This window comes from Chrysemys picta, chromosome 3, assembly GCF_011386835.1.
Source record: "Chrysemys picta bellii isolate R12L10 chromosome 3, ASM1138683v2, whole genome shotgun sequence".
Taxonomy (NCBI): domain Eukaryota; kingdom Metazoa; phylum Chordata; order Testudines; family Emydidae; genus Chrysemys; species Chrysemys picta.
In genome coordinates this window covers 6,677,543-6,702,722 of record NC_088793.1, presented here as the reverse complement: position 1 = coordinate 6,702,722, position 25,180 = coordinate 6,677,543, and the positions used below count along the sequence as shown (strand labels likewise).

General features: G+C 60.6%; 1 protein-coding gene and 1 long non-coding RNA gene across 2 annotated transcripts in view; one reads left to right on the top strand and one right to left on the bottom strand.

Moving 5' to 3' along the window:
* LOC135982137 (uncharacterized) overlaps positions 1 to 25,180 on the bottom strand; it is a 530,422-nt gene that overhangs the window by 230,537 nt on the left and 274,705 nt on the right. The gene's annotated exons all lie outside the window — the stretch shown is intronic.
* On the top strand, positions 1,901 to 9,223 carry LOC103306997 (NFX1-type zinc finger-containing protein 1-like). Its single transcript, XM_042846476.2, has 2 exons — positions 1,901 to 2,158; positions 7,836 to 9,223. Exon 2 carries the CDS (start codon positions 8,271 to 8,273, stop codon positions 8,847 to 8,849), a length of 579 nt encoding a protein of 192 aa, XP_042702410.2. The 5' UTR covers positions 1,901 to 2,158; positions 7,836 to 8,270; the 3' UTR covers positions 8,850 to 9,223.

The following is a 25,180-nucleotide window of genomic DNA, read 5'->3' as shown; positions in this document are numbered from 1 at the left end:
GGAACAGTGAGGGGCCCGGTTGCCCCCACATGCACCCGCAGAGCCCGGTCCCCATCCGCTTTCCTCATCCAGGCCGTTCGGTCCCGGGACACAGACACGGAGCCCCCCAGGGGGGAGAGGCTGCGACTCAGGACCTGCACTTCCAGCTTGTGTCCCACCAGGACAGCCCGGCCCCCTCAGGAGAGACCCTGACACAGCATCGCTGTGACAGCAATAACCCCTCGCCCCCGCCAACCGGGCCCCGGCATCCATGTTGAATTACAGCTAGTTCTATTTTTGTCATTGAATTAAATCTAAGCAGCCCAAATGCAGCCGATTATGAGCAAACTAGTCCCAAATCCCACAACCCGCGACGCCAGCTCAGAAAACACCACCCCTGGCACTGCAGACTTGGCAACACATCCACTCAAGCTTCCTCAGCCGGACATGGGTCAGCAAATGGTCCCCACCCCGCCCGTCCCTCTCACACCCCCGCTCCAGGGCAGTGCCCTGCTGCCCCTGCTCGCTGGAGGGAGCAGGGCATGGGCGGCCCCCACCTCCTCGCCATGCCATCGCCTTTGGTTCCTGACCAATCCGTACGAGCTCCTCCAGCTGGGCATGGGGGGACCGGCTGGCCTGGCGCAGACACCCAACCCAGCCGTGAGGCTAGACCCTGCTCACGACGTGGAGCCCAAGGCCCAGACAGTGACCTGTTGTGACATTAGGAGTGTGATATAATATCTCATTGGAAGGTGACAGGGCCAGAAAGAGTTAATTAACTCCCAGACTGACCTGACCCATGGCCGAACTTTAGAGACTGGTTAGGAAGATCTGTAAATGAACAGAGCTTTGAAATGCAAGTCTGCATTGTTAGAGATAGAAGGGTAGGTGTTTGCTCAGGTCTTGTGATGTAAGCAAACCCACGAAAGCTTATGCCCAGATAAATCTGTTAGTCTTTAAGATGCCACCAGACTCCTTGTTGTTTTTGTAGTTACAGACTAATACGGCTACCCCCTGATACCAAACAAGTGTTGTCTATTGCTATAGCTTTGATTCAAAGATCAAAAAAGGAATATTAACATTTAGGAAGACACTTGAGGGAAATAGTATTATTGTCTCTATGTCTCTTTGAAGGTTGTGGTAACCTGGATCGGAACTGTTTAATGGATAAATTACCCTGTACTAATTGCCAGGATGTTTGGGAGAAGGGGAGTTAAGCCTATTGTTTTCTCAGGCCGAAAGGCTGCTGGAAATGTATAAAAACCCTGGGACACAATCCTGCTTCATCTCAGATCTGCTTTGGGTTTCAAGAGGGGGAAACCTTAAGCCATAAGGACTGAGATCCCCAGTCATTGACTGGAGCCACCCTGAATATGGACATTGGACTATAACCTATGGACTATTTCTAAAAGGACTTTTGGCAACTACAAGCTCATCTCTGCTCTGTACCTGAACCTCAAGAATTGAATTCAAGTCTGTCTGTATATTGATCTTTTAACCAACACTCTCTCTCTTTTCTTTTTGAATAAATTTTAGTTTAGTTAATAAGAATTGACTATAGTGTGTATTTTGGGGAAGATCTAAGTTATAATTGGACCTGGGTGTGTGGCTGATCCTTTGGGGTTGGAAGAACCTTTTCTTTTCTATGATGAGATCAGATTTTCAGTAATTATCATCCTATCTGACGTGTGTGTCTGGACGGAGGCCTGAGGCTGGGCACTTTAAGGGAACTGCGTTGTTTGAATTTCTGAGTCACCAGTTTTGTCTGCCCCCATTATTTTACAGTTCACCCTGATGGAGTGACCGCAGCTGGCTCCCACAGGCAGCCCCGTCACACCTGTATTAGGACCCAGAGGGCACCAGAGCAGGAAAGATAAGTTTCTATTTCTCTGCTCAGACACTTAGTCTCTCGGCGGAGCAGCCAGAGGCAGCATCTGGGTGGGACCTAGTGCTGCCAACAGTCTCTTATTACAAGGGACCCGGCCCGGCTCAGCACCGGACCTGGCTACCCACAGCTCAGCGCCCTGGACAGGACCCGGCCCGGCTCAGCACCGGAACTGGCTGCCCACTGCTCAGCGCCCTGGACAGGACCCGGCCCGGCTCAGCACCGGAACTGGCTGCCCACCGCTCAGCACTGGGGGAGGTACCAGAGGCAGGGGCACAGTGGCAGACGTGCCAGGTATGCAGAGGGGAGCTAAGCTAGAGGGCTCAGGCTGCTAACGGGACTCTCCATCCAGGAGACACAACAGGGCAGGGGGACAGAGCGGAAAATGTGGCTGTAAAACCACAGAAATTGGCAGGAGGCTCAGGCACAGATGCTGGCAGGTGCACTGGGGGGGGAGGCTCAGGGACGGAGGCGGGCGGACCGCACAAGCTGCTGGGGGTGTGGATAAGGGCGGGTGACACTGGGGGCTGGGAGGGGGTGGATGCAGGCAGGTGGCACCGGGGGGCCACGGCAGCTGGGAACTTGGGGATGGAGGTGGGCAGGTGGCCCCAGGGGCCGGGGACTCGGGGACGGAAGTGGGTGGGTGGCCCCGTGGGCTGGGGACTTGGGGACGGAGGTGGGCAGGTGGCCCCGTGGGCTGGGGACTTGGGAACGGAGGTGGGCAGGTGGCCCCGTGGGCCGGGGACTTGGGAACGGAGGTGGGCAGGAGGCACCGGGGCAGTGGAGGGCAGTGGGAGCTGGGAGCCAGGGGCTCAGGGGCAGATGTGGGGTAATCCTTCTGGCCCCATTGCCGTGTGGCTCCCCAGGGTGTTCGCTAGAGGTGGGCACATGCCCTAGAGCCTGGCCCCTGGCAGGGAAACGCTACCCGGGCGGGAGCTGACGCCAGCCTGTGGGTGCCTGGGTACCAGCACCGCGTGTCAGGCAGTGTGGGTAGGACACAATCCAGCCTGGCCTGCACGGGGAGCAGCTGGACCTAGTGGGGTTTTCCCAGCCTCAGCGGCCAGGACTCGGGGACCCCTGCTGGGATTGGGGGGTTCAGGGACCCTGCACCTGTCGAGGGGCCTGGTCCCCCCAGCCCAGAATCAGGGGTTACATGGACGCCTCCTCTCGTTGGTCTCACACCCCGGCTGCTGCTTCCCTCCTGCACCTCCAAGATCCAGCCCTTTCGGTCTGGCCGGCCCCAGAGCCAGGTCCCCTGGCCAGCCCCCAGCCCTCACAGGCTGCAGCCCCCAGTCCCCCGCCTCGCAGCCCCCAGCCCTCACAGGCTGCAGCCCCCAGCCCCCTGCCTCGCAGCCCCCAGCCCTCACAGGCTGCAGCCCCCAGCCCCCTGCCTCGCAGCCCCCAGCCCTCACAGGCTGCAGCCCCCAGCCCCCCGACTCACAGCCCCCAGCCCTCATAGGCTGCAGCCCCCAGCCCCCCGACTCACAGCCCCCAGCCCTCATAGGCTGCAGCCCCCAGCCCCAGCCCTCACAGGCTGCAGCCCCCAGCCCCCCGCCTCGCAGCCCGCAGCCCTCACAGGCTGTTGCCCCATACAGAGCTTCCCTGCATCCGACGTGGCCTGGTCACCCCCATCTGTGCTATCCCAGCCCCTCTACTGCCCCCTGCAGCTCTGCCCCCCCCATTGCTCACCCAGTGGCGCCAGCTGGCACCAGGGTCGGTCAGTCAGGTCCCTGCACGGCTGTGCTGTCTCCACTGCAGGCCGGCACCCGGCCCCCCTCTCTGCCCACACACAAACACTAGGGTTACCATATTTCAGCAAGCAAAAAAGAGGACGGGAGGAGCCCCGCCCCATCCTGACCTAGCCCCGCCCCTGCCCCTCCCACTTTCCCCCCTCAGAACCCCCAACCCTCCCCCCGCTCCTTGTCCTCTGACTGCCCCCTCCTGGGACCCCTGCCCCTAACTGCCCCCCATGACTCCACCCCCTACCTAAGCCTCCCTGCCTCTTGTCCCCTGACTGCCCCCTCCTAAGACCCCCCCCAAATGCCCCCCAGGACCGTACCCCCTACCTGTACCCTGACTGCCCCAAACCTTATCCACCCCCCCATCCCCAGACAGACCCCCGCGACTCCCACGCCCCATCCAACCACTCCCCACCCCCTGACAGCCCCCCCAGAACTCCCAACCCATCTAAACCCCTCTGCTCCCTATCCCCTGACTGCTCCGATCCCTCTCCCCACTCCTGCTCCCTGACAGCCCCCTCCCGAACTCCCCCCCCCCCACGCTCCTTGTCCCCTGACTGTCCCCTCCTGGGACCCCTGCTCCTAACTGCCCTCCAGAACCCCACCCCCTACCTAAGCCTCCCTGTTCCTTGTCCCCTAACTGCCTCCTCCTAAGACCCCCCCCCTAAATGCCCCCCAGGACCCTACCCCCTACCTGTACCCTGACTGCCCAAAACCTTATCCACACCCGCACCCCCAGAAAGCCCCCCCTGAACTCCCGACCCCCCCCCGTCTCTTGACTGCCCCCTCCAGAACCTCCCTGCCCCTTCTCCTGCCCCCTGGCCCCCTTGTTGTTGGCCTTCGCCCAACGTCTCTGTGACCTTGCTCAGGAATGGCCGGAGCCGTTCGTCCCGGCACGCTGGGGAGCAGGGGAGGAGCTCCAGACTGCCGGAGGCGATCTGTGATGCAGGGAGGGAGGGACGGAGTGATCTCAGCTGCAGGGGAGAGGAGGGGGAAGCGGAGGAGGGGCTCTCTCTGGCTGTCGGAGCCCCATGTAAGTGGCACCATTCGGCCGGCTGCCCTGTTAGCCGCGCGCGCTCTGCATGGGGGCGGGGGGAAGTCCGGACATTTACAAATTCCCCCCGGACGCTATTTTTAGCTCAAAAAGCCGGACATATCCGGGGGAATCCGGACGAATGGTAACCCTAGCAAACACGGCATTAGAGAGGGGCCGGGGGCACACACATGAACCTCCCCGTGCCAGGCTGTGGCCAAACGCCTCCTGCACCTGCACCCGCTTCCGTGCAGCTCCCCCATTCGTCTGTCTGTCTGCCCTGGCAGTCCCCCCCCACACATCCATCTGTCTGTCTGCCCTGGCAGCCCCCCCACCCACGGCCATCTCTCTGTCTGCCCTGGCAGCCCCCCCCCACATCCGTGTGTCTGTCTGCCCTGGCAGTCCCCCCCACACATCTGTCTGCTCTGGCAGCTCCCCCCCCACGGCCGTCTGTCTGTCTGCCCTGGCAGCCCCCCCCCCCACCCTTCAGCACAACCTCGAAACAGGACTGTAATCCAGCCAGTCCCAACCCTGTGAGCCTAGCTCACCCCCCCTCCACATCCACACGTACACAGGCAGAAACACACCCATGTGCACACGCACACACATCCACACATGTACATGCAGACACGGGCAGACATACACATGCACATGGACACATGCAGAAACACACCCATGTGCACACACAGACACACGTATACACAGACACACATGTACATGCAGACACAGGCAGGCACACACATGTGCACGCAGCTACACCCCCACACAGATGCACATGTATAAGCACACGCTGATGTGTGGCATAAGAACATAAGAACGGCCACACTGGGTCAGAGCAAAGGTTCATCTAGCCCAGTATCCTGTCTGCCGACAGTGGCCAATGCCCCAGAGGGAGTGAACCGAACAGGTAACCATCAAGTGATCTCTCTCCTGCCATCCATCTCCACCCTCTGACAAACAGAGGCTAGGGACACCATTCCTTACCCATCCTGGCTAATAGCCATTAATGGCCTTAACCACCATGAATTTATCTAGTTCTCTTTTAAACCCTGTTATAGTCCTAGCCTTTGCAACCTCCTCAGGCAAGGAGTTCCACAGGTTGACTGTGCGCTCTGTGAAGAAGAACTTCCTTTTATTTGTTTTAAACCTGCTGCCTATTAATTTCAGACCCACACACGCACACATACACACAGTCGTGTGCAGCCGCTCACACCCACACACGTACACACTCCTCCCTCCTGGGAGTGTAACTAAGCTCCCCACAGTAAAAGCTTTGGGGAGGTTTCGCTCGCCGCTGACGCCTGCGGACCCTCCCAGCATAGAGCGGGCGCAGGGGTGCTGGGCGCTGAGCCAGGTACCTGGCCCCAGGAGACCCCAGGGGAACAGCGGCCCAGACACCTCATCTCACCTGCACCCAGCTGCAGAACTTGGCTCCACCTTAGCTCCGCCCCGGCTACAGCCCCCTAAGCCCCGCCCTGGGGCCTGTATGGGGCGGGCAGCTCCCCGGCAGTGCCAGGCGGAGGGCGTGGCCTGCACAGCCGCTGCCCAGTGTGGCTGTCACGCTTGCAGGGCTGTTGGCCCAAGGTCAAGAACCGGAGGGTTCCCAGGAGTCTGGTCAATGCACCCAGCAGCCCCCAGGGCGTCCGCAAAGCTGGGAACCAGGTATTGCTCCACTGGTCCAGCCTTGAACCGGACCAGCTCTCGGATGCCCTGACAGGCCGCCGGAAAGGGACTCAGCAAAGGCGGGAGGGGAGAGCCCAAAACTGCAGCCACCAGGAGACGGAGAGCGGTGGTTCCACGGACACAGGCGCTGTCTGAGCGAGAGGGGCCGGGGGCACACACAGGCCGGGGCACACACAGGCTGGCACACACACAGGCTGGGGTACACACAGGCTGGCACACACACAGGCTGGCGCATACGCAGGTTGGGGCACAGAGGCTGGCACACACGCAGGCTGGCACACACGCAGGCCGGGGTACACACAGGCTGGCGCACACACAGGCCAGGGCACACACACAGGGTTGGGGCACAGAGGCTGGCACACACCAGGCTGACTCAAACCAGTGCGGTCGGCCCCGTGCCCAGGGCGTGACAGTCCTGGCCACACGGAGGTGATTCCAGGGTGCAGGGCTGGCGCCACCTCCCGTCCGGGGCTGCGCTGGGCAGGAGCTGTAAATCTGTCTGAGAGGCAGACAGGGCCTTGCTTGGCCACACTCAGGGTCCCCTGCAGAGAACAGCTGGAGGCCAGGCCCCCATCGGTCATTACCCATTGAGCCATGGGTGCCCCCCGCCACGTCCCATGGGCAGGTCTCTCCCATGGAGACACAGGCGGGGCCCAGAGACGCCCCTGAGCTGCTGAGAGCAGGCCCTGCCTCGCCATGCAGCCGACAAGCTCCTGCCTTTGCTCGATGTCCCAGCAGTCCCTTGGGCCGCTCCTGCTTGCTGTGCCAGGCTCCAAAGAGCTCCCAGGAGCTGTCTGGCCCCAATCTCCCCCCTGCCCCTCCGGGCTGAGCCACCCCCTCGGACAGGTGGAAGGTGCTTGTGGGCCCCTCGGGCAGACGTGCAATATTATCACCACGTCTCCCGGCTGGGAGACTCCCCAGGGGACCAGCTCACCAGCCCCCTCCCCTCTCCCCTGCCTCCCCCCAACGCTGTCCCCTCCCTGATGCCCACACCCTCCGCATGTTTACGCCAGCGACGCCCACTGGGCAGCATTTGGCCATGCTGAACAGAAGAACCCCGAGCCCCTGGCCCGTCCACCCCGTGCTGTGTCCAACCAGTGCCCACAGAGCACAGTGCAAGGAGCTGCCCGTGGGCAATTCTGGGATACGTGGCCCCCGCCCGGAGCAGCGCCTGTCCAGCCCCCAGCAGACAGCGACAGGCAGACGCAGGTGGGCTCATCTCTCGTTTCCCCCATCCTGCACAGCGTCCGCCTTCCGTGCACGTCCTCGTTCACCGCACCTGGCGGCTTTCGCTCCAGTGTCCGGGACGCCCCTCCTGCCCCGGTTCTCTGAGCTCAGCAGGGTTTGCAGCTCCCCCACTTTGGAGTCATGGGGCAAGGTCATTAGCGTGGCGTTAACGAGGCGGCTCTATGCGTCCAGTTCCGTTCTCTGGAGCTGGGTGCGGATGCCCCCGTGACCAGGCAGGGTGGGGCTGGGGGCTTGTTCTGCAGCGTTGATTCCTCTTGTCTCTGAGCAGCTCCTGCCCTGCGGAGAAATGTCTGGCCAGAAGAGGATGTGGCCGGACTGGCCTGACAGCGCCTGGGAGCCGGTGCCACCGAAAGATGCCCGGCTCTCCCCGGAGCCAGGGCCCAGCTGGAGGACGGATCCTTGCACCATCCTCACTGACTTGGGAGAGCTCTGTGACCACAGCCCCCAGCAACTCCTACCCTTCCTGCTGGACCACGACTACCAGCTGGAGCAGGTCGTGGAGAGCCCCGGCCTGAGCCCCGCCAGGGTGTAGACGCTGCTGTGGGCCCTGAAGGTGGTGGTGGAGCGCGCTGGTGAGCCGGAGCAGGTCCAGCCGGTCCTGGCCCTGGCGCTGAGACCAACTTTTGTGCTTAGGACCCTGCTGGGCTTCATTGCCGAGCTGGAGAGCGTCCAGCACCAGGATGGGCAGATCTCCCAGGAGGTGATGGAGGACACGGTGGCTGCCCTGCACCATCTGCTGACGGCGTCCCCCAAGCAGACAAAGACCTTCCTCTGCTACCCTGTGGACCTTCTCTTCGCCACCATCCAGAGACTCCAGAGCCGCGGCTTTCAGTTTACATGGATCATCCAGAAACGGCTTCACGACACCAAGAACCTGGTGGACTCGGCCTTCCCGCGGTGCAGTGCGCCCCTCGCCTCGCCAGCCTGCCGGGAGGATTTCCATGCCATCCCCATCTTCCCAACCCCAGAGGAGAGATTCGTCGACCCTGGGCAGAAGCTGAAGCGCAACCTCCCCGTTGGAAAGTACGCGAGCGACGCGGCCTACCTGGACACGCACTTCCGCCTGCTGCGGGAGGATTTCGTCTGGCCCCTGAGGGCCGCGATCTCGGCTCACTTCTCCCTGCAGAACGTGTTCGGGGGCGCTGGGAAGCAGAGGGGGGCGCTGCGGCTCTATAGGAACATGCAACTGGTGAAGGTGGGCACCTCCCCAGCTGGTGCCATGTACATGGCCAGGTTCCAGGCCCCGCAGGGCTCCGCCCACACTCCTCCAAACGGCTGCTGAGCGGCTCCCTGACCTGCCTCATCTCCAGTGACTGTGACCAGGTGTTGTTTGGGACCGTGGTGGGGGGCAACAGGCCTCAGCTCCTGAAGGGGGCCGTGTGGTTGGACATTAAGGCAAACCACAGCGATCTCCTGACAAGGCACCTGGGGAAAACCAACTTCATCATGGTGGAGTCGCCGGCCTTCTTCGAGTCCTACCGGCACGTGCTGGAGGGGCTGCAGGAGCTGGACCCCGCCCGGGTGCCGTTCCAGAGCTACGTCGTGCAGTGCCGCACCCCCGTCGCCCCACCCGTGCACTTTGGAGACGGTGTGACCTTTGACCTCTCTGTTCTGCATCCCACTGGGCGAGCCGACAAAGAGCCCAAGGGGGACACATCTGAGGTAGGTCTGGGGTAGCGGGAGGGAGGGGCAGGAAGAAGGGGAGGCTGGGCCGGGGTTAGGGCACTGGGGTCAATTCGCTGCATCGGCATGGACTTCCTGAGTGACCTTGGGCAAGTCTCCCCGTGCCTCAGTTTCCCATCTGTACCATGCCGAGGGAATGAGGAGAAACACATTGAACAGCAAAGGCGGTGCAGCGCTTTGCACCCTGCTGCGGGACGCCAGCAACGAGACGCAGGCCTGGTTACCGGGAGTCCGCGCAGTCACAGGGGTTCAAAGAGCCGGGCAGCGGGGCCCTGGATCACTGCCCGCTGGGGTAACCTCCAGGCTGCCCATGGCGTGGGCTGGGCTGAGCTGGGGGAGGGGCGGCACTTGGCGAGGACAGGGTCGGCGGCGGTGAAGAGAGAGGTGCTGCCGTTCGGCTCAGATGATGAGGTCACAGTGACTCGCTTCCCAGGCTAATTTTGACACCCCTCCCGCCCCCCAATTCCTCCCAGCTCAGCGGAAATGAAATGGGAAAAACGTGGCTGCAGCTGCCTGCCCCTCGCTGCCTCGGGGCCTCGCCCATGACACCCGGCGTGCGCCAGACGCCCGCTTCCGCCCCTCCTGCCGAGCCCAGCGCGAGAGGCCAGCCCCCGCTGTGCGCGCCTAGAGTCTGGGATGGGCCCGCGCCCGTGGCGGCTGGCCCCTTGTGCCGTGGCGACGGCTCTGCTCTCGGTTTAGCGCATGAGCTTGTTCAGAGCTAGCGCGGGCGTGTCCCCCCAGCTATCATGCCCCCAGCTCGCCATACGGACACACCCCGTTACTCCTTCTGCCGGGCTGCCAGCCGCTGACCACTAGACTGCGCTGGCCACCCTAGGCCGGCATCGCCGGCGCTCGCCGTCCCAACCGCTCGCTCGTACTGATCTGACCCAGAGTCCCCCTTCCCCATGGAGCGCTGCAAGAGCCCCTCTCCCCCCAGCTTCGCTCTGCTCCGTCCCACCCCCACTGGCCCGTTGTCCTCCTGCCCCCCTCCCCGAGGCTGGCTGGAGTCACAGGACCCTCTGCCACAAGCCTTCAGTCAGTGTCGCCGCGGGGGGGTGCGGGGGGGCAGATCAGGTGTGTCACAGGCGGCCTGAGGCCTCCCTCCCTTTCAAAGGGCCGGCCACCCTGTGACAGTCCACAACCCCCCTCCTTTCTGACCCCCCATCAAGACCCTGCCTCGCTCTCCCCTGGCCCTGCGGCCCCCCCAGAGCCGAGTGTGTGATCTAGGGTGACCAGATGTCCCGATTTTATAGGGACAGTCCCGATTTTTGGGTCTTTTTCTTATATAGGATCCTATTACCCCCCACCCCCTGTCCCGATTTTTCACACTTGCTGTCTGGTCACCCTAGTGTGATCTGAACCCCAGAGCTTCGCTCCCACGCTGGCACCGCAGCAAAGAGGGACTGAACTGGGCCTAGTGGGTGACCCGTCTCCTGTAACAGATCCCACCCCCGTCCCCATCCCGAATGGGCCAGCAGTGGCCCAAACGCAGCCCCTGCCGCTGCTCCAGCGGGACTGTTCGCAGGGCGGCGAGCCCCTGCTGCTGCTTGTGTTGCCATGGCTACCCTCCTATTTTGGTGCGTAGCTCACTCAGAACCAGCACCTGAACCAGAATTACACCCCCCTCCTCTCCCCTGCTCCAGTGTAGACGCACACTCAGAAACACCTGCACATGTGGGAGTCCTTCCAGGAGAGGGCAGCAGCGCACGCGTCTCCACACCTGCACCATGGAGGGCTCCTAGGAGGCCGTTGAGAACATGCCTGGCTCTTGGCTTTCAGGGGCACGTGACCACGGTGGACCTGACGGCCGTGAGACCCCGCGACTCCTATATGTGGTCTCCACAGACATTTCCTCACTTAGATGAGTCTCAGATTTTGGCCGTTCGAATGGCCCTGACCAGGGAATTTGTGCTGATTCAGGGCCCACCTGGGACAGGTACGTGCTCTGCTTCCCTGCCCACCACTGCAATGGCTCTGGGCTGCCCTGCGGCTTCAGTGACCCCTGCTCCTCACCCTGCCTGCCAGGGCTGCACGATCGCCAGCGAACCTGGCCCCCAGGTGGGTTTTATCCTCCCTGGCCCAGCCGCAGGAGGGGCTGAGCCCACCCCTAATGGGGCTTGTGCGCAAAGGAGACGCTCTCGCCCCTGCATTGCTGGAGATGCTGCCTTTGTGGTGTTAACAGCAGCCCCGAGAGCATCTTCGCTGGGCCTCCCCGCTGTAGCAGCAGGGCCTGTGACCTGATCAGTGACCGAATTGTTCCTGGGCCCTGCCCCACCAGTCACCTCGGGCCGTTTCCTTCCAGGCAAAACCTTCATTGGGCTGCAGATCGTGGAGATCCTGTTGAGGAATCAGTCTCAGTGGTGGAAGGACCAGAGACCCTTCCTGGTCATCTGCTACACAAACCATGCTCTGGACCAATTTATGGAAGGTACCTGGGACTACCAGGCTCTTGGCATTTGCCCCCAGTCCCTGGGCTTCCAGGGAGCCTCACGCAGCCGGTTGGGACACCCCTCGGCTGGCAGCCTCTGGCAAGGCAAGATTGCAGCTGTTCCCCCAGCAAACCCTGTCACAGCTGCACAGCTCAATACGGCCATCCCTCTGCCCTGCCCTTGGAGCGGTCGGGCCCCGTCGCAGGCTCTGAGCTCTGGGTACGGCCGGGTCCCGTCATGGGCGCTGAGCTCCGGGTCCGGCCGGGTCCTGTCGCGGGATCTGAGCTCCAGGTACAGCCGGGCCCCGTCATGGGCGCTGAGCTCCGGGTACGGCCGGGCCCCGTCGCGGGCGCTGAGCTCCGGGTACGGCCGGGCCCCGTTGCGGGCGCTGAGCTCCGGGTACTGCTGGCTGGAGCTGTATTATCAGCCTCACCAGGGAGGCCTGAGCACTGCCGGACATCTCACGTCGGCACGATCGCTGCCTCTCCCTGCACAATGCACCGTACAGTCCCCTGCTTCGAGCCCTGAGGAATCCCCCCTGTGCCTGTGGGACACGGGCTGGGCTGCGGCCAGGTTCCACCTCCAGTCCCCCACGGGGCTGACGTGACCTCCAGCGCTTGCGAGTGGTGGGAAGAGGTTCGCTGTCCTGCAGGGTTCACGTCCCGCATCGCTGCCCCAAGAGTTCCCAGCTGAGCTGACTAGCAGCATCAGGCCAGGCCAGGGTCCGTGTGGTCAGTGCAGCCAGCCCTGCCTCTTGCCCTCCGCGCAGGGATCCTGCAGTTCCAGCCCTCCGGCGTGGTGCGCATTGGGGGAAGGAGCAGAAGCGACAAGGTGGCAGCGTGCTCCTTGAGGAACCTTTTGCCAAAAGCAGCTGCCAGCGCTCCTGGGGGCCGCGGAGAAGCACCAGTATGGCTGGGTGTGTAGCTAGAGCGTGGGCACGGGGCAGCGCTCACACTGCGGCCCCAGCAGTGCTCTGGGGGGAGCACCATTGCATGCCCCGGGGACAGCGGTGTGGGGGAGCGAGAGCCAGGTGATAGGGTGTGCTCTGGGGGCTGGGCGGGAGGGCCATAGCTGGGTGAAGCCCCACCCCCAGAGCACGGCTCTCCCTCCCCCGCCCTGCCCTGTGCCCCGAGCCGGGAGGCTGCCCCATGCTCTGTTTCCCCCCCAGATGCGGAAGGCCTTGCAGAAGCAGAAGGAGAGCATCGCCTACCGCACCGCGGTGCTGGAGCTCCTCCGCCGAGGGATCCTCACGGACACAGAGCTGGCAGCGGAGATCCGCGATGACAACCTGGAGTGCTCCTGGGTGAGGAGAGGGTGGGGAGGACACAGAACCCAGCTGCCCCTTCCCCAGGGCCGGGCTCCCCTGGCCAAGCCCGGCCGGGGTGGGCGGCTGGGGCCCCGTCTCAGCGCATGCTGTGTCGGACCCTCCACAGAGAGCGGGGCGCTTCGACATGTGCGACTGGCTGAAGATCGACCCCGTGGCGCAGGAGGAGAAGCCGTCCCAGGCTCAGGGCAGGGGCAGGAAGGCAGGTGAGTGGCTGGGCAAAGGGCCGGGCGCTGCCCCCGGCTGTGCAGAGCCCAGGCACACAGGGGCATAGCCGGCTAAGCTCATGAGCCCTCACACCTGCCTGAGCAGGGGAACCAGCCAGGGCTGCGGGAGGGGCAGCAACCTGCATGCCAGGTTTTCAGGGGGCTGCTGCAGGCGGAGCAGCTGGTGATGGGGGGTGCAGGGGGCAGAACACCCCCGCTCTAATCCAGCATGAGCTGTGGGCCTTGAAGACCTGGGGTGGGAGGCCAGAGCCAGGCCCCAGTCCCCGAGGCCAGGTCACATGAGGGGAGAGCTGACCTGCTCTGCTGACGCCCCCCAGGGCAGCTCCTGTCTCTGGAGCGGTGGGGCAGGATTTGGCCATGAGCTCACGGGCCTGTGTCTGCCAGGCACGGCGGGGGCTCCATGGAGCTCCCACCCCACTAGGGTGACCGGATGGGAGTGGGGGCGGGGGTCACAAGCACCTGTATAAGAAAAAGCCCCAAATATCGGGACATCGGGTCACCCTGCCCCCCCCAGGCGCGGAGGAAGAGCTCTGGCCATGCCACAGGGATGAGCGGGCCCTGGATGACGAGGACGATTTGGACCCTTCCGAGTGGCGGCGAAGCACAGTGGAGGAGAAGTTTGCTTACATCCTCCCCGCCGAGGACAGGTAGAGTCCGGGGCCCTGGGCAGATGCCACGTGCCCGTTACAGAGCTCAGCACAGCCCCAGGGTGCGGGCACAGGCCCAGCAGCTCTGCCAGCCTCATGCCGCCCTGTGTCTGTGAGACGGGACGACACGGCCAGGCCTCAGTGGGGAGGGGAGGCTCTCTGGGAGCACAGGCATCACTGCCCCCTCCTGCAGCCGTGGCAAAGCTCCGGCCCCCGCAGGGCCGGGACACAGGGCCGAGCAGCCGCAGCATTCCCCTCAGCTCTCTGCCCTGCGCCAGCACCACGGCCCCCCAGCTCCGGCCCCTGGCCGTCCTGCTCTGAAAGGGAGACGACGCTGCCGCGGTCTCTGTATCGCCCCGGGGAATGGCAGCTCCGGGGCACCCCACATCCCCCTGCCAGCCCCTGTCTGAGAGCCGCCGAGGCAGGGCCTGCAGCCATTGGAACGGGTGTGGGAGCTGCCGTCACCCTGGCGGCGGCTGGTGCCCCATGGCCAAGGTTGGGGTTCACATGGAGCAGGGCCCACAGGCTGCAGCCCCCCAAGCCCTCCCCACGCTGTTCAGTCACTGCCCAGTCTCTCCCGCAGCTCCTCACACCAAGGGATGCGCCAATGCTTGGAGGAGGGTGACATCATGACCAACGAGGACGTCGCGAACGTGAGACGTCTGGGAGCTGCGGCTGAGGGATCACTGGTGTCTCTACAGGTCTCCCCACCCCACCCCCAGGTAGCACCCTCCCTCCCTGAGCCCTCCAAACCACGGCATGGTCCTGCCAGGACCCTTCACGAGCTCCTGGGGAGCCGGGACCTCTGGGAGAGGCGGGTGACGCACGCCAGCTTTTGAGCACTAGCCCAGCCCAGGTCGCCTGGGAGATGAGGTTAATACGCAGGGCTGCCCTCGGGTCTGTGGAAGGAGCCCGAGCTCTGGGCACAGGCCAGTGGCTGGAGGCAATAACACAGCTCCATCCGGTGCCGGGCCTGCTCCTTGGTGGGAGGGGGCCCCCGGGGTGCAGGAGCCAGCTCCTGACTCACTCTGCGGGGCCAGGCACGGCCTGTGAGTCGCACCCTGCCGCACGCGGCTGGACAAGCCTGGCCGGAGCCGGCCCGAGCTGCACCCTCGCTCTGAGTCCTGCGGTAACGTGAGGCTGCCTGGCTGAGCCGGACGGCGCTCCGTGGAGCGGGCGGGGGGGATGCGTCACACACTGACCAGTGGGCTACCACAGCCCCGGCCTCGGGAGTCACTGCGGGAGGGCTGGTCCTGGTTCCACCCCCTGCACTCTGCACCCAGGAGGGGATGCTGGCCTACGAGCGTGAGCTGAAGGAGACGCTGGTGGAGAAGCTGAAGGAGTACGAGAAGAAGGCAGCCCAGCGAGCGGAGCTGACCTTCCAGGAGGACCTGTGGGTGCTGAAACGAAGCCGGGTCATTGGCATGATGCCAACAGGCGAGAACGCTCTCAGCTGCTCCCCACCCTGCCCAACCGGAGACAGCCTCAGCCACGGACAGATGTTTGCAGCCACGGAGCGTAAGGTCAGAGGGGACCAGCAGATCGTCTGCTCTGCTTCCCTGTGTATCCCCAGCCACGCCCGCTCACTAAACCCAGCTCCCGGAAGGAGAGCAGGAGACCCGGCTGGCATGTGCCACAGGCAGCAAACCCCGAGGGGCACCGGTGTCCGAGGCCCCCAGTGGCAGGGAAAGGATGAAGTGAGACCCCCAGTAATCCTGGCAAGGGACCCACACGCTGCTATTTTTCAAGGCAGGGGCTGTCCATACATTACACAATGCATCGGGGGAGAGGGTCCCTAATTGTGCCTGTTCGTTGCAGTCTTACGAGAGGCAGGTACGTCATGAAAAATCTCCCCAAAATGTGTTCATTTCTGCACAGCCCCTCAGACAGGCCCAAACCAGGCGGCACCCGGCACCAGAATAAACCAGCAACATAATCCCTGCTCCAGAGAGCTCCAGTCTAAACGGGGGGTCAGCAAGGGAGAGCCACGGCCTGACACAGGAGGGGAGGGGGCAGGAAGGTCAGGCCTGGGGACAGCACAGGGGCTTGGCTGTTGGACGACAGGATAGTATGGCCCAGTGCGGCCGTTATGTTCTTCTCGGGGGCCTACTGGAGTGGCTTGGAGGGGGCAGCCATTCTACAGCCTGGTGCTGGCCGTGCAGAAGTTACTGAAGGTTTCAACCCTCCTAGAGAAATTGCCTCTTGCGAAGGGATTTCAAGGCAGGGAGGGGGATGGTGGCTGAAGAACGCGACCCCTGCAAGGGGAACTGGGAGTTTCTACTGCACTGACAGGGGCCGGGTCTGTGTGCACTGGAGGCCCTGGCAGGGCAGGTCTCCGCCTAGACCCAGCTTGTACGGGGTCTGTGGGCCAGATGCCAGAGCCAGCCGGGGAGCTGGGCCACGCTGAGAGGGACAGAATTTGAGCAGCGCAGGCCAGTTCGTTCGAGTAAGTGAGTGCTTCGGCCAAGAGGCTCCGCCCTGCCCCGTCTCCCCGGGGTGAGCACAAAGCAAACTGCCCGAGCTCTGCCTCGAAGGAGCGTCCCTCGGGAGGAGGCCCTGCCCTCGGACAGCCCGCCCCGCCCCCTCACAAGCCTGTGCTGGCGGAGGGCCCCCGAGCTCCAGGAATGAGGCTCTCACACCGACATCAACAGGAGCTGGTCCAGGCCTGACATCTGTTAACTGATTCCAGCGACTCCCCTGCGGCGGGGCAGACACACGCTTGGGACCACAGAAGGTGTGAAAAGCACAAAGCCCCATGGCCCCTCCTGCAACGCCAGCCTTTTTCCAGTCATCCGGGACCTCCCCCGATCGCCAGGAGTTTTCAAAGATACAGGAACTCCTCACTTAAAGTCGTCCCGGTTAACGTTGTTTCGTTGCTGATCAATTAGGGAACATGCTCGTTTAAAGTTGTATAATGTCCTTTGGCAGCCGCCTGCTTTGCCCACTGCTTGCAGGAAGAGCAGCCCGTTGGCGCTAGCTGGTGGGGGCTTGGAATCAGGGTGGACCGGCAGCCCCCCATCAGCTCCCCTAAGTTCCCTGTGCGGCAGCTGCCCCCACCGCCATGTGCTGCTCCTGCCCTCTGCCTTGGAGCTGTTCCCAGAGGCTCCTGCTTGCTGTACAGAGGGAGGGCAGAAGTGGGGGGCTGTCCGGGTGTCCCCCTCCCCCCTGCTCCTGCACCCCGCTTACCCCATTGCCATAGAGCAGGGGCGACATATGACAGGGTTCAGGACTGAGGGAGCTTCCAGGCAGCAGCTGGTCTCACCAAGCTGATGTAATTAACAAGGCAGCGAACTTAAGATTGAGGTCAGCTACTTAAAGGGGAAATGCACCTCTCTCTCTCCCACACACCGTGTGTCTCTCCGTCTCGGTCTGTGACGCTCTCGCCCCTCCCTCCATTCCTGCTGCCTTGTAGAGTGTGAGGCTACATTAACAACATGTTAACCCTTGAGGGCTCAGCCGAGTGCTAGTTCATTTAGCAGTAAGGCAATATCCCACCCTCTGACTCCTCCACCTCAACCAAGTTTCACACTCATCATGACTGTGTATTCAATTGTTTGTTTAAAACTTAGACTGCGTGTGTGTATGTGTATATACAAAAGACTATATATATATATATATATATATATATATATATATATATGTCTTTTGTCTGGTGAAAAAAATTTCCCTGGAACCTAACCCCCCCATTTACATTCATTCTTATGGGGAAATTGGATTCACTTAACCTCATTTTGCATAAAGTCGCATTTTTCAGGAACAGAACTACAACGTTAAGTAAGGCATTACTGTAATGGCCAATGGCTCTGCAATCACATCTGCCAACTCCTTTAGCACCCTCGGATGCAGCACATCTGGCCCCATGGACTTGTGCACGTCCAGTTTTTCTAAATAGTCCCGAACCACTTCTTTCTCCACAGAGGGCTGGTCACCTCCTCCCCATGCTCTGCTGCCCAGTGCAGCAGTCTGGGAGCTGACCTTGTTCATGAAGACAGAGGCAAAAAAAGCATTGAGTACATTAGCTTTTTCCACATCCTCTGTCACTAGGTTGCCTCCCCCATTCAGTAAGGGGCCCACACTTTCCTTGACTTTCTTCTTGTTGCTAACATACCTGAAGAAACACTTCTTGTTACTCTTAGCATATCATGCTAGTTGCAATTCCACGTGTGATTTGGCCTTCCTGATTTCACTCCTGCATGCCTGAGCAATATTTTTATACTCCTCCCTGGTCATTTGTCCAATCTTCCACTTCATGTAAGCTTCTTTTTTGCGTTTAAGATCAGCAAGGATTTCACTGTTTAGCCAAGCTGGTCGCCTGACATATTTACTATTCTTTCTACACATCAGGATGGTTTGTTCCTGCAACCTCAATAAGGATTCTTTAAAATACAGCCAGCTCTCCTGGACCCCTTTGCCCTTCATGTTATTCTCCCAGGGGATCCTGCCCATCCATTCCCTGAGGGAGTCAAAATCTGCTTTTCTGAAGTCCAGGGTCCGTATTCTGCTGCTTTCCTTTCTTCCTTGTGTCAGGATCCTGAACTCGACCATCTCATGGTCACTACCTCCCAGGTTCCCATCCACTTTTGCTTCCCCTACTAATTCTTCCCGGTTTGTGAGCAGCAGGTCTAGAAGAGCTCTACCACAGTTGGTTCCTCCAGCACTTGCACCAGGAAATTGTCCCCTACACTTTCCAAAAACTTCCTTCCTGGATTGTCTGTGCACCGCTGTATTGCTCTCCCAGCAGATATTGGGGTGATTCAAGTCCCCCATGAGAACCAGGCCCTGCGATCTAGTAACTTCTCTGGACATACTCCAGAGACTTGATTTTAACCTGCGGTTTGTTCCATCATTGCTACAAGCCTGAACCAAGACTTTGCCATTACTGTATGTAATTGATTCCATTTAACCAATTCTAGCTCTCATCTCTACCTTGTTCCTTTTACGAATAAACCTTTAGATTTTAGATTCTAAAGGATTGGCAACAATGTGATTTGTGGGTAAGATCTGACTGGTATATTGACCTGGGTCTGGGGCTTGGTCCTTTGGGATCGGAAGAACCTTTTTTCTTTTACTGGGGTATTGGTTTTCATAACCATTTGTCCCCATAAGGAGCGGTGCTGGTGGTGATACTGGGAAACTGGAGTGTCTGAGGGAATTGCTTGTGTGACTTGTGGTTAGCCAGTGGGGTGAGACCAAAGTCCTCTCTGTCTGGCTGGTTTGGTTTGCCTTAGTTTGTAAAGGAACCCCACCCAGCCTTGGGCTGTAACTGCCCTGTTCTAAGCAATTTGTCCTGAATTGATACTCTCAGTAGTGTCCCTCCAGAGGCCACATCGTTACACCAGGGCACCCACCGGGCAGAGCATGTCCCTGCCACAGCGGGCATTCCCACCTGTGCCACGCTGCCCTCTCCCCATGTGCTCACCCTGCTTGTTTGTTGCTCCTAGGGGCTGCCAAGTACCGAAAGCTCTTGCAGAAAATCCAGCTCCACACTGTGATTGTGGAAGAGGCAGCAGAGATCCTGGAAGCTCACGTTCTAACTTGCCTCACGCTGGCCTGCAAGCACCTCATCCTGATTGGAGATCACCAGCAGGTAAATGCAACAAAACCAGCCTCCCAAGCCCATCCTCCCTAGTGCACGTCCTGCTACATCTACCCCAGGCTTCCCTTGCTGCCCACAGGGACCGCTCCTTTCCCCTGGCACTCCTCCCAGGCACACTCCCCGTGGCACTGCTGAAATGGCACAGCCATCTGTGAGGTAGGACATACGTCCCTTGGCAGGTCGGCCCGTTACAGGAGATCGGCGGCTGGGAGAGGCCGAGGGCGGAATTTGTGTGTTTGCTGAGCTATGAAAGGGGAACGGTGTGACGGCTGCTGCTTCCTTCGAGCTGATCCAGGAGCGCAGGAGATTAAAGCTCCGCAGCTCCCTTGTAGCTTTGCCCTTCTGGAACCTGGTGTGACGTTATTGACATAAACTGGGACCATATAAATCATTGTTGCAACCAAGATCCTGTAGTGGCACCCAAATCTTGTATAAAGGGGGTCAAATGGGGTGTCTAAGACAAGGTTATGGTTGACTGGTTATGATTATGCTGTCTATATGTGTGTATCAGTTTTGTAGTTGAAGTTATGAATATTGGCTCTATACTGTCTGTATGGCAAACTTATGCTATGCTTCTGGGTGACATCCCAGACAAGCTGAGATTAGCTCTGCCTAGCCTGCTTGATGGCCCATTAAGGACCATCAGCTATACAATGGACTCATTGAGAGAAGGCAAATATGCCTTGAGACTCAGCAAAGTATGCAGGAACTTGCCCATGTGACTCCAGACTCCATTTTGCTGTAATTTTCCACAGTAAGGACAAAGAGGTGTTCTTACACCTGGCAAAGACTATATAAGGCTGATGCCTCATCTCCATCTGGTCTTCAATCCTGCTTCTTACCTCTGGAGGAACTTTGCTACACTGAAGCTCTGAACAAAGGACTGAGGACCCATCCCAGCGGGGGATGTATTCCAGAGACTTGATTTGAACCTGCAGTTTATTCCATCGCTGCTGCAAGCCTGAACCAAGAACTTTGCCATTACTGTATGTAATTGATTCCATTTAACCAATTCTAGCTCTCATCTCTATCTTTTCCCTTTTATGAATAAACCTTTAGATTTTAGATTCTAAAGGATTGGCAACAGCGTGATTTGTGGGCAAGATCTGATTTGTATATTGACCTGGGTCTGGGGCTTGGTCCTTTGGGATCAGGAGAACCTTTTTCTTTTACTGGGGTATTGGTTTTCATAACCATTTGTCCCCATAACGAGTGGTACTGGTGGTGATACTGGGAAACTGGAGTGTCTAAGGAGATTGCTTGTGAGACTTGCGGTTAGCCGGGGGGTGAGACCGAAGTCCTCTTAGTCTGGCTGGTTTGGTTTGCCTTAGAGGTGGAAAAACCCCAGCCTTGGGCTGTAACTGCCCTGTTTGAGCAATTTGTCCTGAGTTGGCACTCTCAGTGGGGTTCCGCCAGAACTGCATTGTCACACCTGGTCACCGATATCAAAATCCAGCCCCTTCCCAATGGCCGAGCGCTGCGTGTCCTGTGTGTGCAGCACCCAGAACTGGCTCCGTGTTTTCCAGCTGCGGCCCAAACCCGCCGATTACACCTTGGAGAAGAAGTATTTCCTCGGCCTCTCCCTGTTCGAGCGCATGATAAATAATCAGATCCCCTATGTGCAGCTGCTCTATCAGGTGAGTGACGCTGTCCATGCCTCTGGGAGGGTCCTGGCTGCACCGATGGCTTCCCACGCCCCTCCCTGTGGCAGGGGTACCTGCTCACAGCCGCTGGTGACCCTCTCCAGTTGCTGGTGGGAAGGTTGTACAGTGACAATGTATCATCCCCGTCTGCCTGCAGAGCCTCTGAGAGCACTGGCCTGGTTACGAACGCAGACGGTCTCCGGAAGATCCTCACTCTGTAGCACAACTCTGGGGAGGGCAGACGGTGTCAGGGTGGGGAATAGCGGCGAGTAGCCGAACGGATACCAAGCCAGGACCCCACATGCACTGGGAGGTCTTGGGCTCCTCCCCGGGCAGCATTGACAAAATATGTGTTTCACCAACACAGCTGATGGGCACAACGTGAACTATGGCCAGAATTTTCCATGTCCGGGGCCTACTTGTGGGCACTGAAATAAGCGTCTGGGTTATTGAAATTGTTGAGCAAGAGCCACGCTACCTGAAGTCACTGGGAGCTGCTCGGGGCTCAGCCCCTTTGAGCAACTGGGCACTTAGGGGCCCAAATCCTGGGGGGGCAGCAGCATCAACATAGTTAAGGTTGTGACTTGCTTTCTGTTCAACAGCCAGTTTTCCTAAGTGCTTGAAAATCCACAGGCAGACTTGGAGTTTAGGTCAGAAGCGTTGTCAAGGGAACTAGCATTAATTAAAGAGAAGGAAGACAAGTGTCCAGCCAGCAGCAGCATTAGAATAATGTAACCAGGCCGCATGTGCTTCACCCATTTCCTGAACAACGGGACTGAGTGTGATCAAAGAAAAGCAAGTAGTTGTGACGCTCATTAATGACGCCTCAGGACAGGCATCCGTAACGGAGAGCCCTATCGTAAGGACGGGTATAAGGAGCCCAGTGGCTGATGCGGCACCAGGATACAGGCCTCAGTCAGACCTGTATCTTAGGGGTATCACGAGAGAAACATGCAGAAAATACACTGCAATTTCTGCACTAACTCATCCAGTCTACACAAACCAAGGGTTTGCCCCCCCACTGATTTCAACCCCCATCAAAGTGCTGAACTTCCTTGGAAGAGGGGTCTGAAGGAATGTGGGACACTGGGAAAAAAAAACTCATAGCAAATCTCAATCGATGTCGTCCCCCCCACACACACACTGCTACCAAAAAACCAAGCTGTGCCCAAACGACAACATACATTTGAAAATGAGACTTTGCCCCAAACGGCAGAATGTGTATAGACATGGTCCCCCTGCTAGACGGGAAATCCAGGTGTAACTATCTCGAGAGGTGCCACCACCCTGCCACAGGGCTGCTGTGTCACATCAGGGCCACGCGTCGAGTCAGTGGCACAAGTTGGGGTCATTTGGTCAAGTGGTTCCTCAGGTGAAGGTCTCCCCACCCAACAACTGAAATTGTTCTAAAACCCATGTGCATAGTGCGGTTGTCAGGGGCCAGCCCAGCTCCGACAGCTGCTGGCCGACTCCCCAACTTGGCTGCTAGGCAGTTAATGAGCCCAGCTGCCCTGCCTTGGAACTGAGAGAGGGGCCACAGCCCCTGCTGATTTACGGGGCCACCCAGAGGATTCAGGGGGCCTGGGGCAAAGCGGGGGAGCGGACATAAAAAAAGGCGCCATCCGCTGCAGCGCTTGTACTCACCGGGCAGCGCTCCGAGTCTGCGGCGGTGGTGGGTCCTTCACTCGCTCCGCGTCTTCGGCAGCACTGACGGACCCGCCGCCGAAATGCCGCCGAAGACCCCGAGCGACTGAAGGGCCCACGGCCGAAGTGCCGCCGAAGACCCGGACCACCGCCGGGTGAGTAGCCAGGGAAAGGATTCTCGGCCAGGCCTTGCGGGGCCCCAGTGGGGCCCGGGGCAAATTGCCCCACTTGCCCCCCCCCCAAGTGTCTCTGCTGATTTAGCAGCCCTGCTTATATGCCTGGCCCGCACAGCAGATCAGCAGCTGCTCGAGGCATTGCTGGCCCCCAGCTGGGCTTGCTCTTGTTCCAATCCCTGCTCCTGCCCCTGCTCCCCTCCGGGTTCAGATTCTCGCTTCGATCCCCAGCTCTGCCTCTAGCTTCCAGCTCCAGTGGAAACCTCTGGCTCCGGCATTTGGGTTCTGTCCCCTCGGCTCGTTTCCTGGGCCCTGCCCACCCTGGGCCCAGCTCTAAGTGGTAGGTCGAATGCCCACTTCCACCATTAGGCCTGTCCTGGTGACAGAAGGGGTGGGGAGGGGAGGGGAGTGCGAGAGACAGAACAGCCACGGGGATGAACGGAGCCGTTCACAGCACGCAGCGATTGTGTCAGGCTGAGTACAGGCACAGGCGCCAACTTTCCAAAGTGCCGGGGGGGTTGGACCCCTTCGCCCAAGGCCTCGCCCCGCCTCTTCCCACCCCTTCCCCCATGGCCACACCCACGCCCCGCCTCTTCCCGCCCCCACTCCACCCCTTCCCCCATGGCCACACCTACACCCCGCCTCTTCCCGCCCCCACTCCACCCCTTCCCCCATGGCCACACCCACACTCTGCCTCTTCCCGCCCCCACTCCACCCCTTCCCCCACACCCACACCCCGCCTCTTCCTGCCCCCACTCCACCCCTTCCCCCACGGCCACACCCACACCCTGCCTCTTCCCACCCCCACTCCACCCTTTCCCCCATGGCCACACCCACACTCTGCCTCTTCCTGCCCCCACTCCACCCCTTCCCCCACAGCCACAGCCACACCCCGCCTCTTCCCACCCCCACTCCACCCCTTCCCCCACAGCCACACCCACACCCCGCCTCTTCCTGCCCCCACTCCAACCCTTCCCCCATGGCCACATCCACGCCCTGCCTCTTCCCACCCCCACTCCACCCCTTCCCCCATGGCCACACCCACACCCTGCCTCTTCCTGCCCCCACTCCACCCCTTCCCCCACAGCCACAGCCACACCCTGCCTCTTCCCGCCCCCACTCCACCCCTTCCCCCATGGCCACACCCACGCCCCGCCTCTTCCCACCCCCACTCCACCCCTTCCCCCACACCCACAGCCACACCTTGCCTCTTCCCACCCCCACTCCACCCCTTCCCCCATGGCCACACCCACGCCCCGCCTCTTCCCGCCCCCACTCCACCCCTTCCCCCATGGCCACACCCACACCCCGCCTCTTCCCACCCCCACTCCACCCCTTCCCCCATGGCCACACCCACACTCTGCCTCTTCCCGCCCCCACTCCACCCCTTCCCCCACACCCACAGCCACACCTTGCCTCTTCCCACCCCCACTCCACCCCTTCCCCCATGGCCACACCCACGCCCCGCCTCTTCCCACCCCCACCCCACCCCTTCCCCCAAGGCCTCGCCCCGCCTCTTCCCACCCAGTTCCGCCCCCTCCCCAAGCGCGCCAGCCCTGGAGCACCCACGGAGTTGGCGCTTGTGTCTCCAGGGGCAGTTCTCTTTCATCTGAGAACATCTCAAGGAGATGAATGGGCCACGTCACACATGTGCAGAGCCCCTTTGCCCTGGCTTAGACCCCGAATGGATAACAGAGTCTAGGGCTCCCCTCCACTCCCCCTAACCCAGGCCCAGAGGGACAGAATCTCCTAGCCCAGCGCAGCTAGTGGAAAGTGTCCTTCCGAGTGCCCTCCTCTGCCCCCCAGCATCTAGCTCTGGTTCAGCTGCAGCCCCGAGCCTTGGGCTAGCCAGGGGGCAGTGGCAGGCAGAGCTGCATCTCAGCTGCACGTCACTGGCGCTGGTGTCTGAGTCAGCTGCCCAGGTCACCTGCTGGCCGTAATGCTTGGTCCTAGAAGGGTGATGAGCCCATACCCAGGCGCCTCCCGAGGGGATGTGCATGAGTTACCCCTCGGCAGCAGGGCCTGGCACATCATGGGGGTAACAGGCCCCACTGCTTCACTCAGCTCCTCGTAAACCCAGAGAATCCAAACTGATGCCCGCGGTGCTATGGGAAAGTGGATGGGGAATCCGTCATCACCTCTTCTGAGATGGCGCACTAGGGATCCTAGAGCCTCCCCACTCCTGGGGGCTAGTGAGCTGCTGGGCTGGCTTGGTGAAAACAGCCACACCCCGCTCCCACCCCCCCT

Coding starts and splice junctions, on each gene's coding strand:
- LOC103306997 (XM_042846476.2), top strand. CDS start 8,271: ATGGAGGACACGGTGGCTGCCCTGCACCATCTGCTGACGGCGTCCCCC.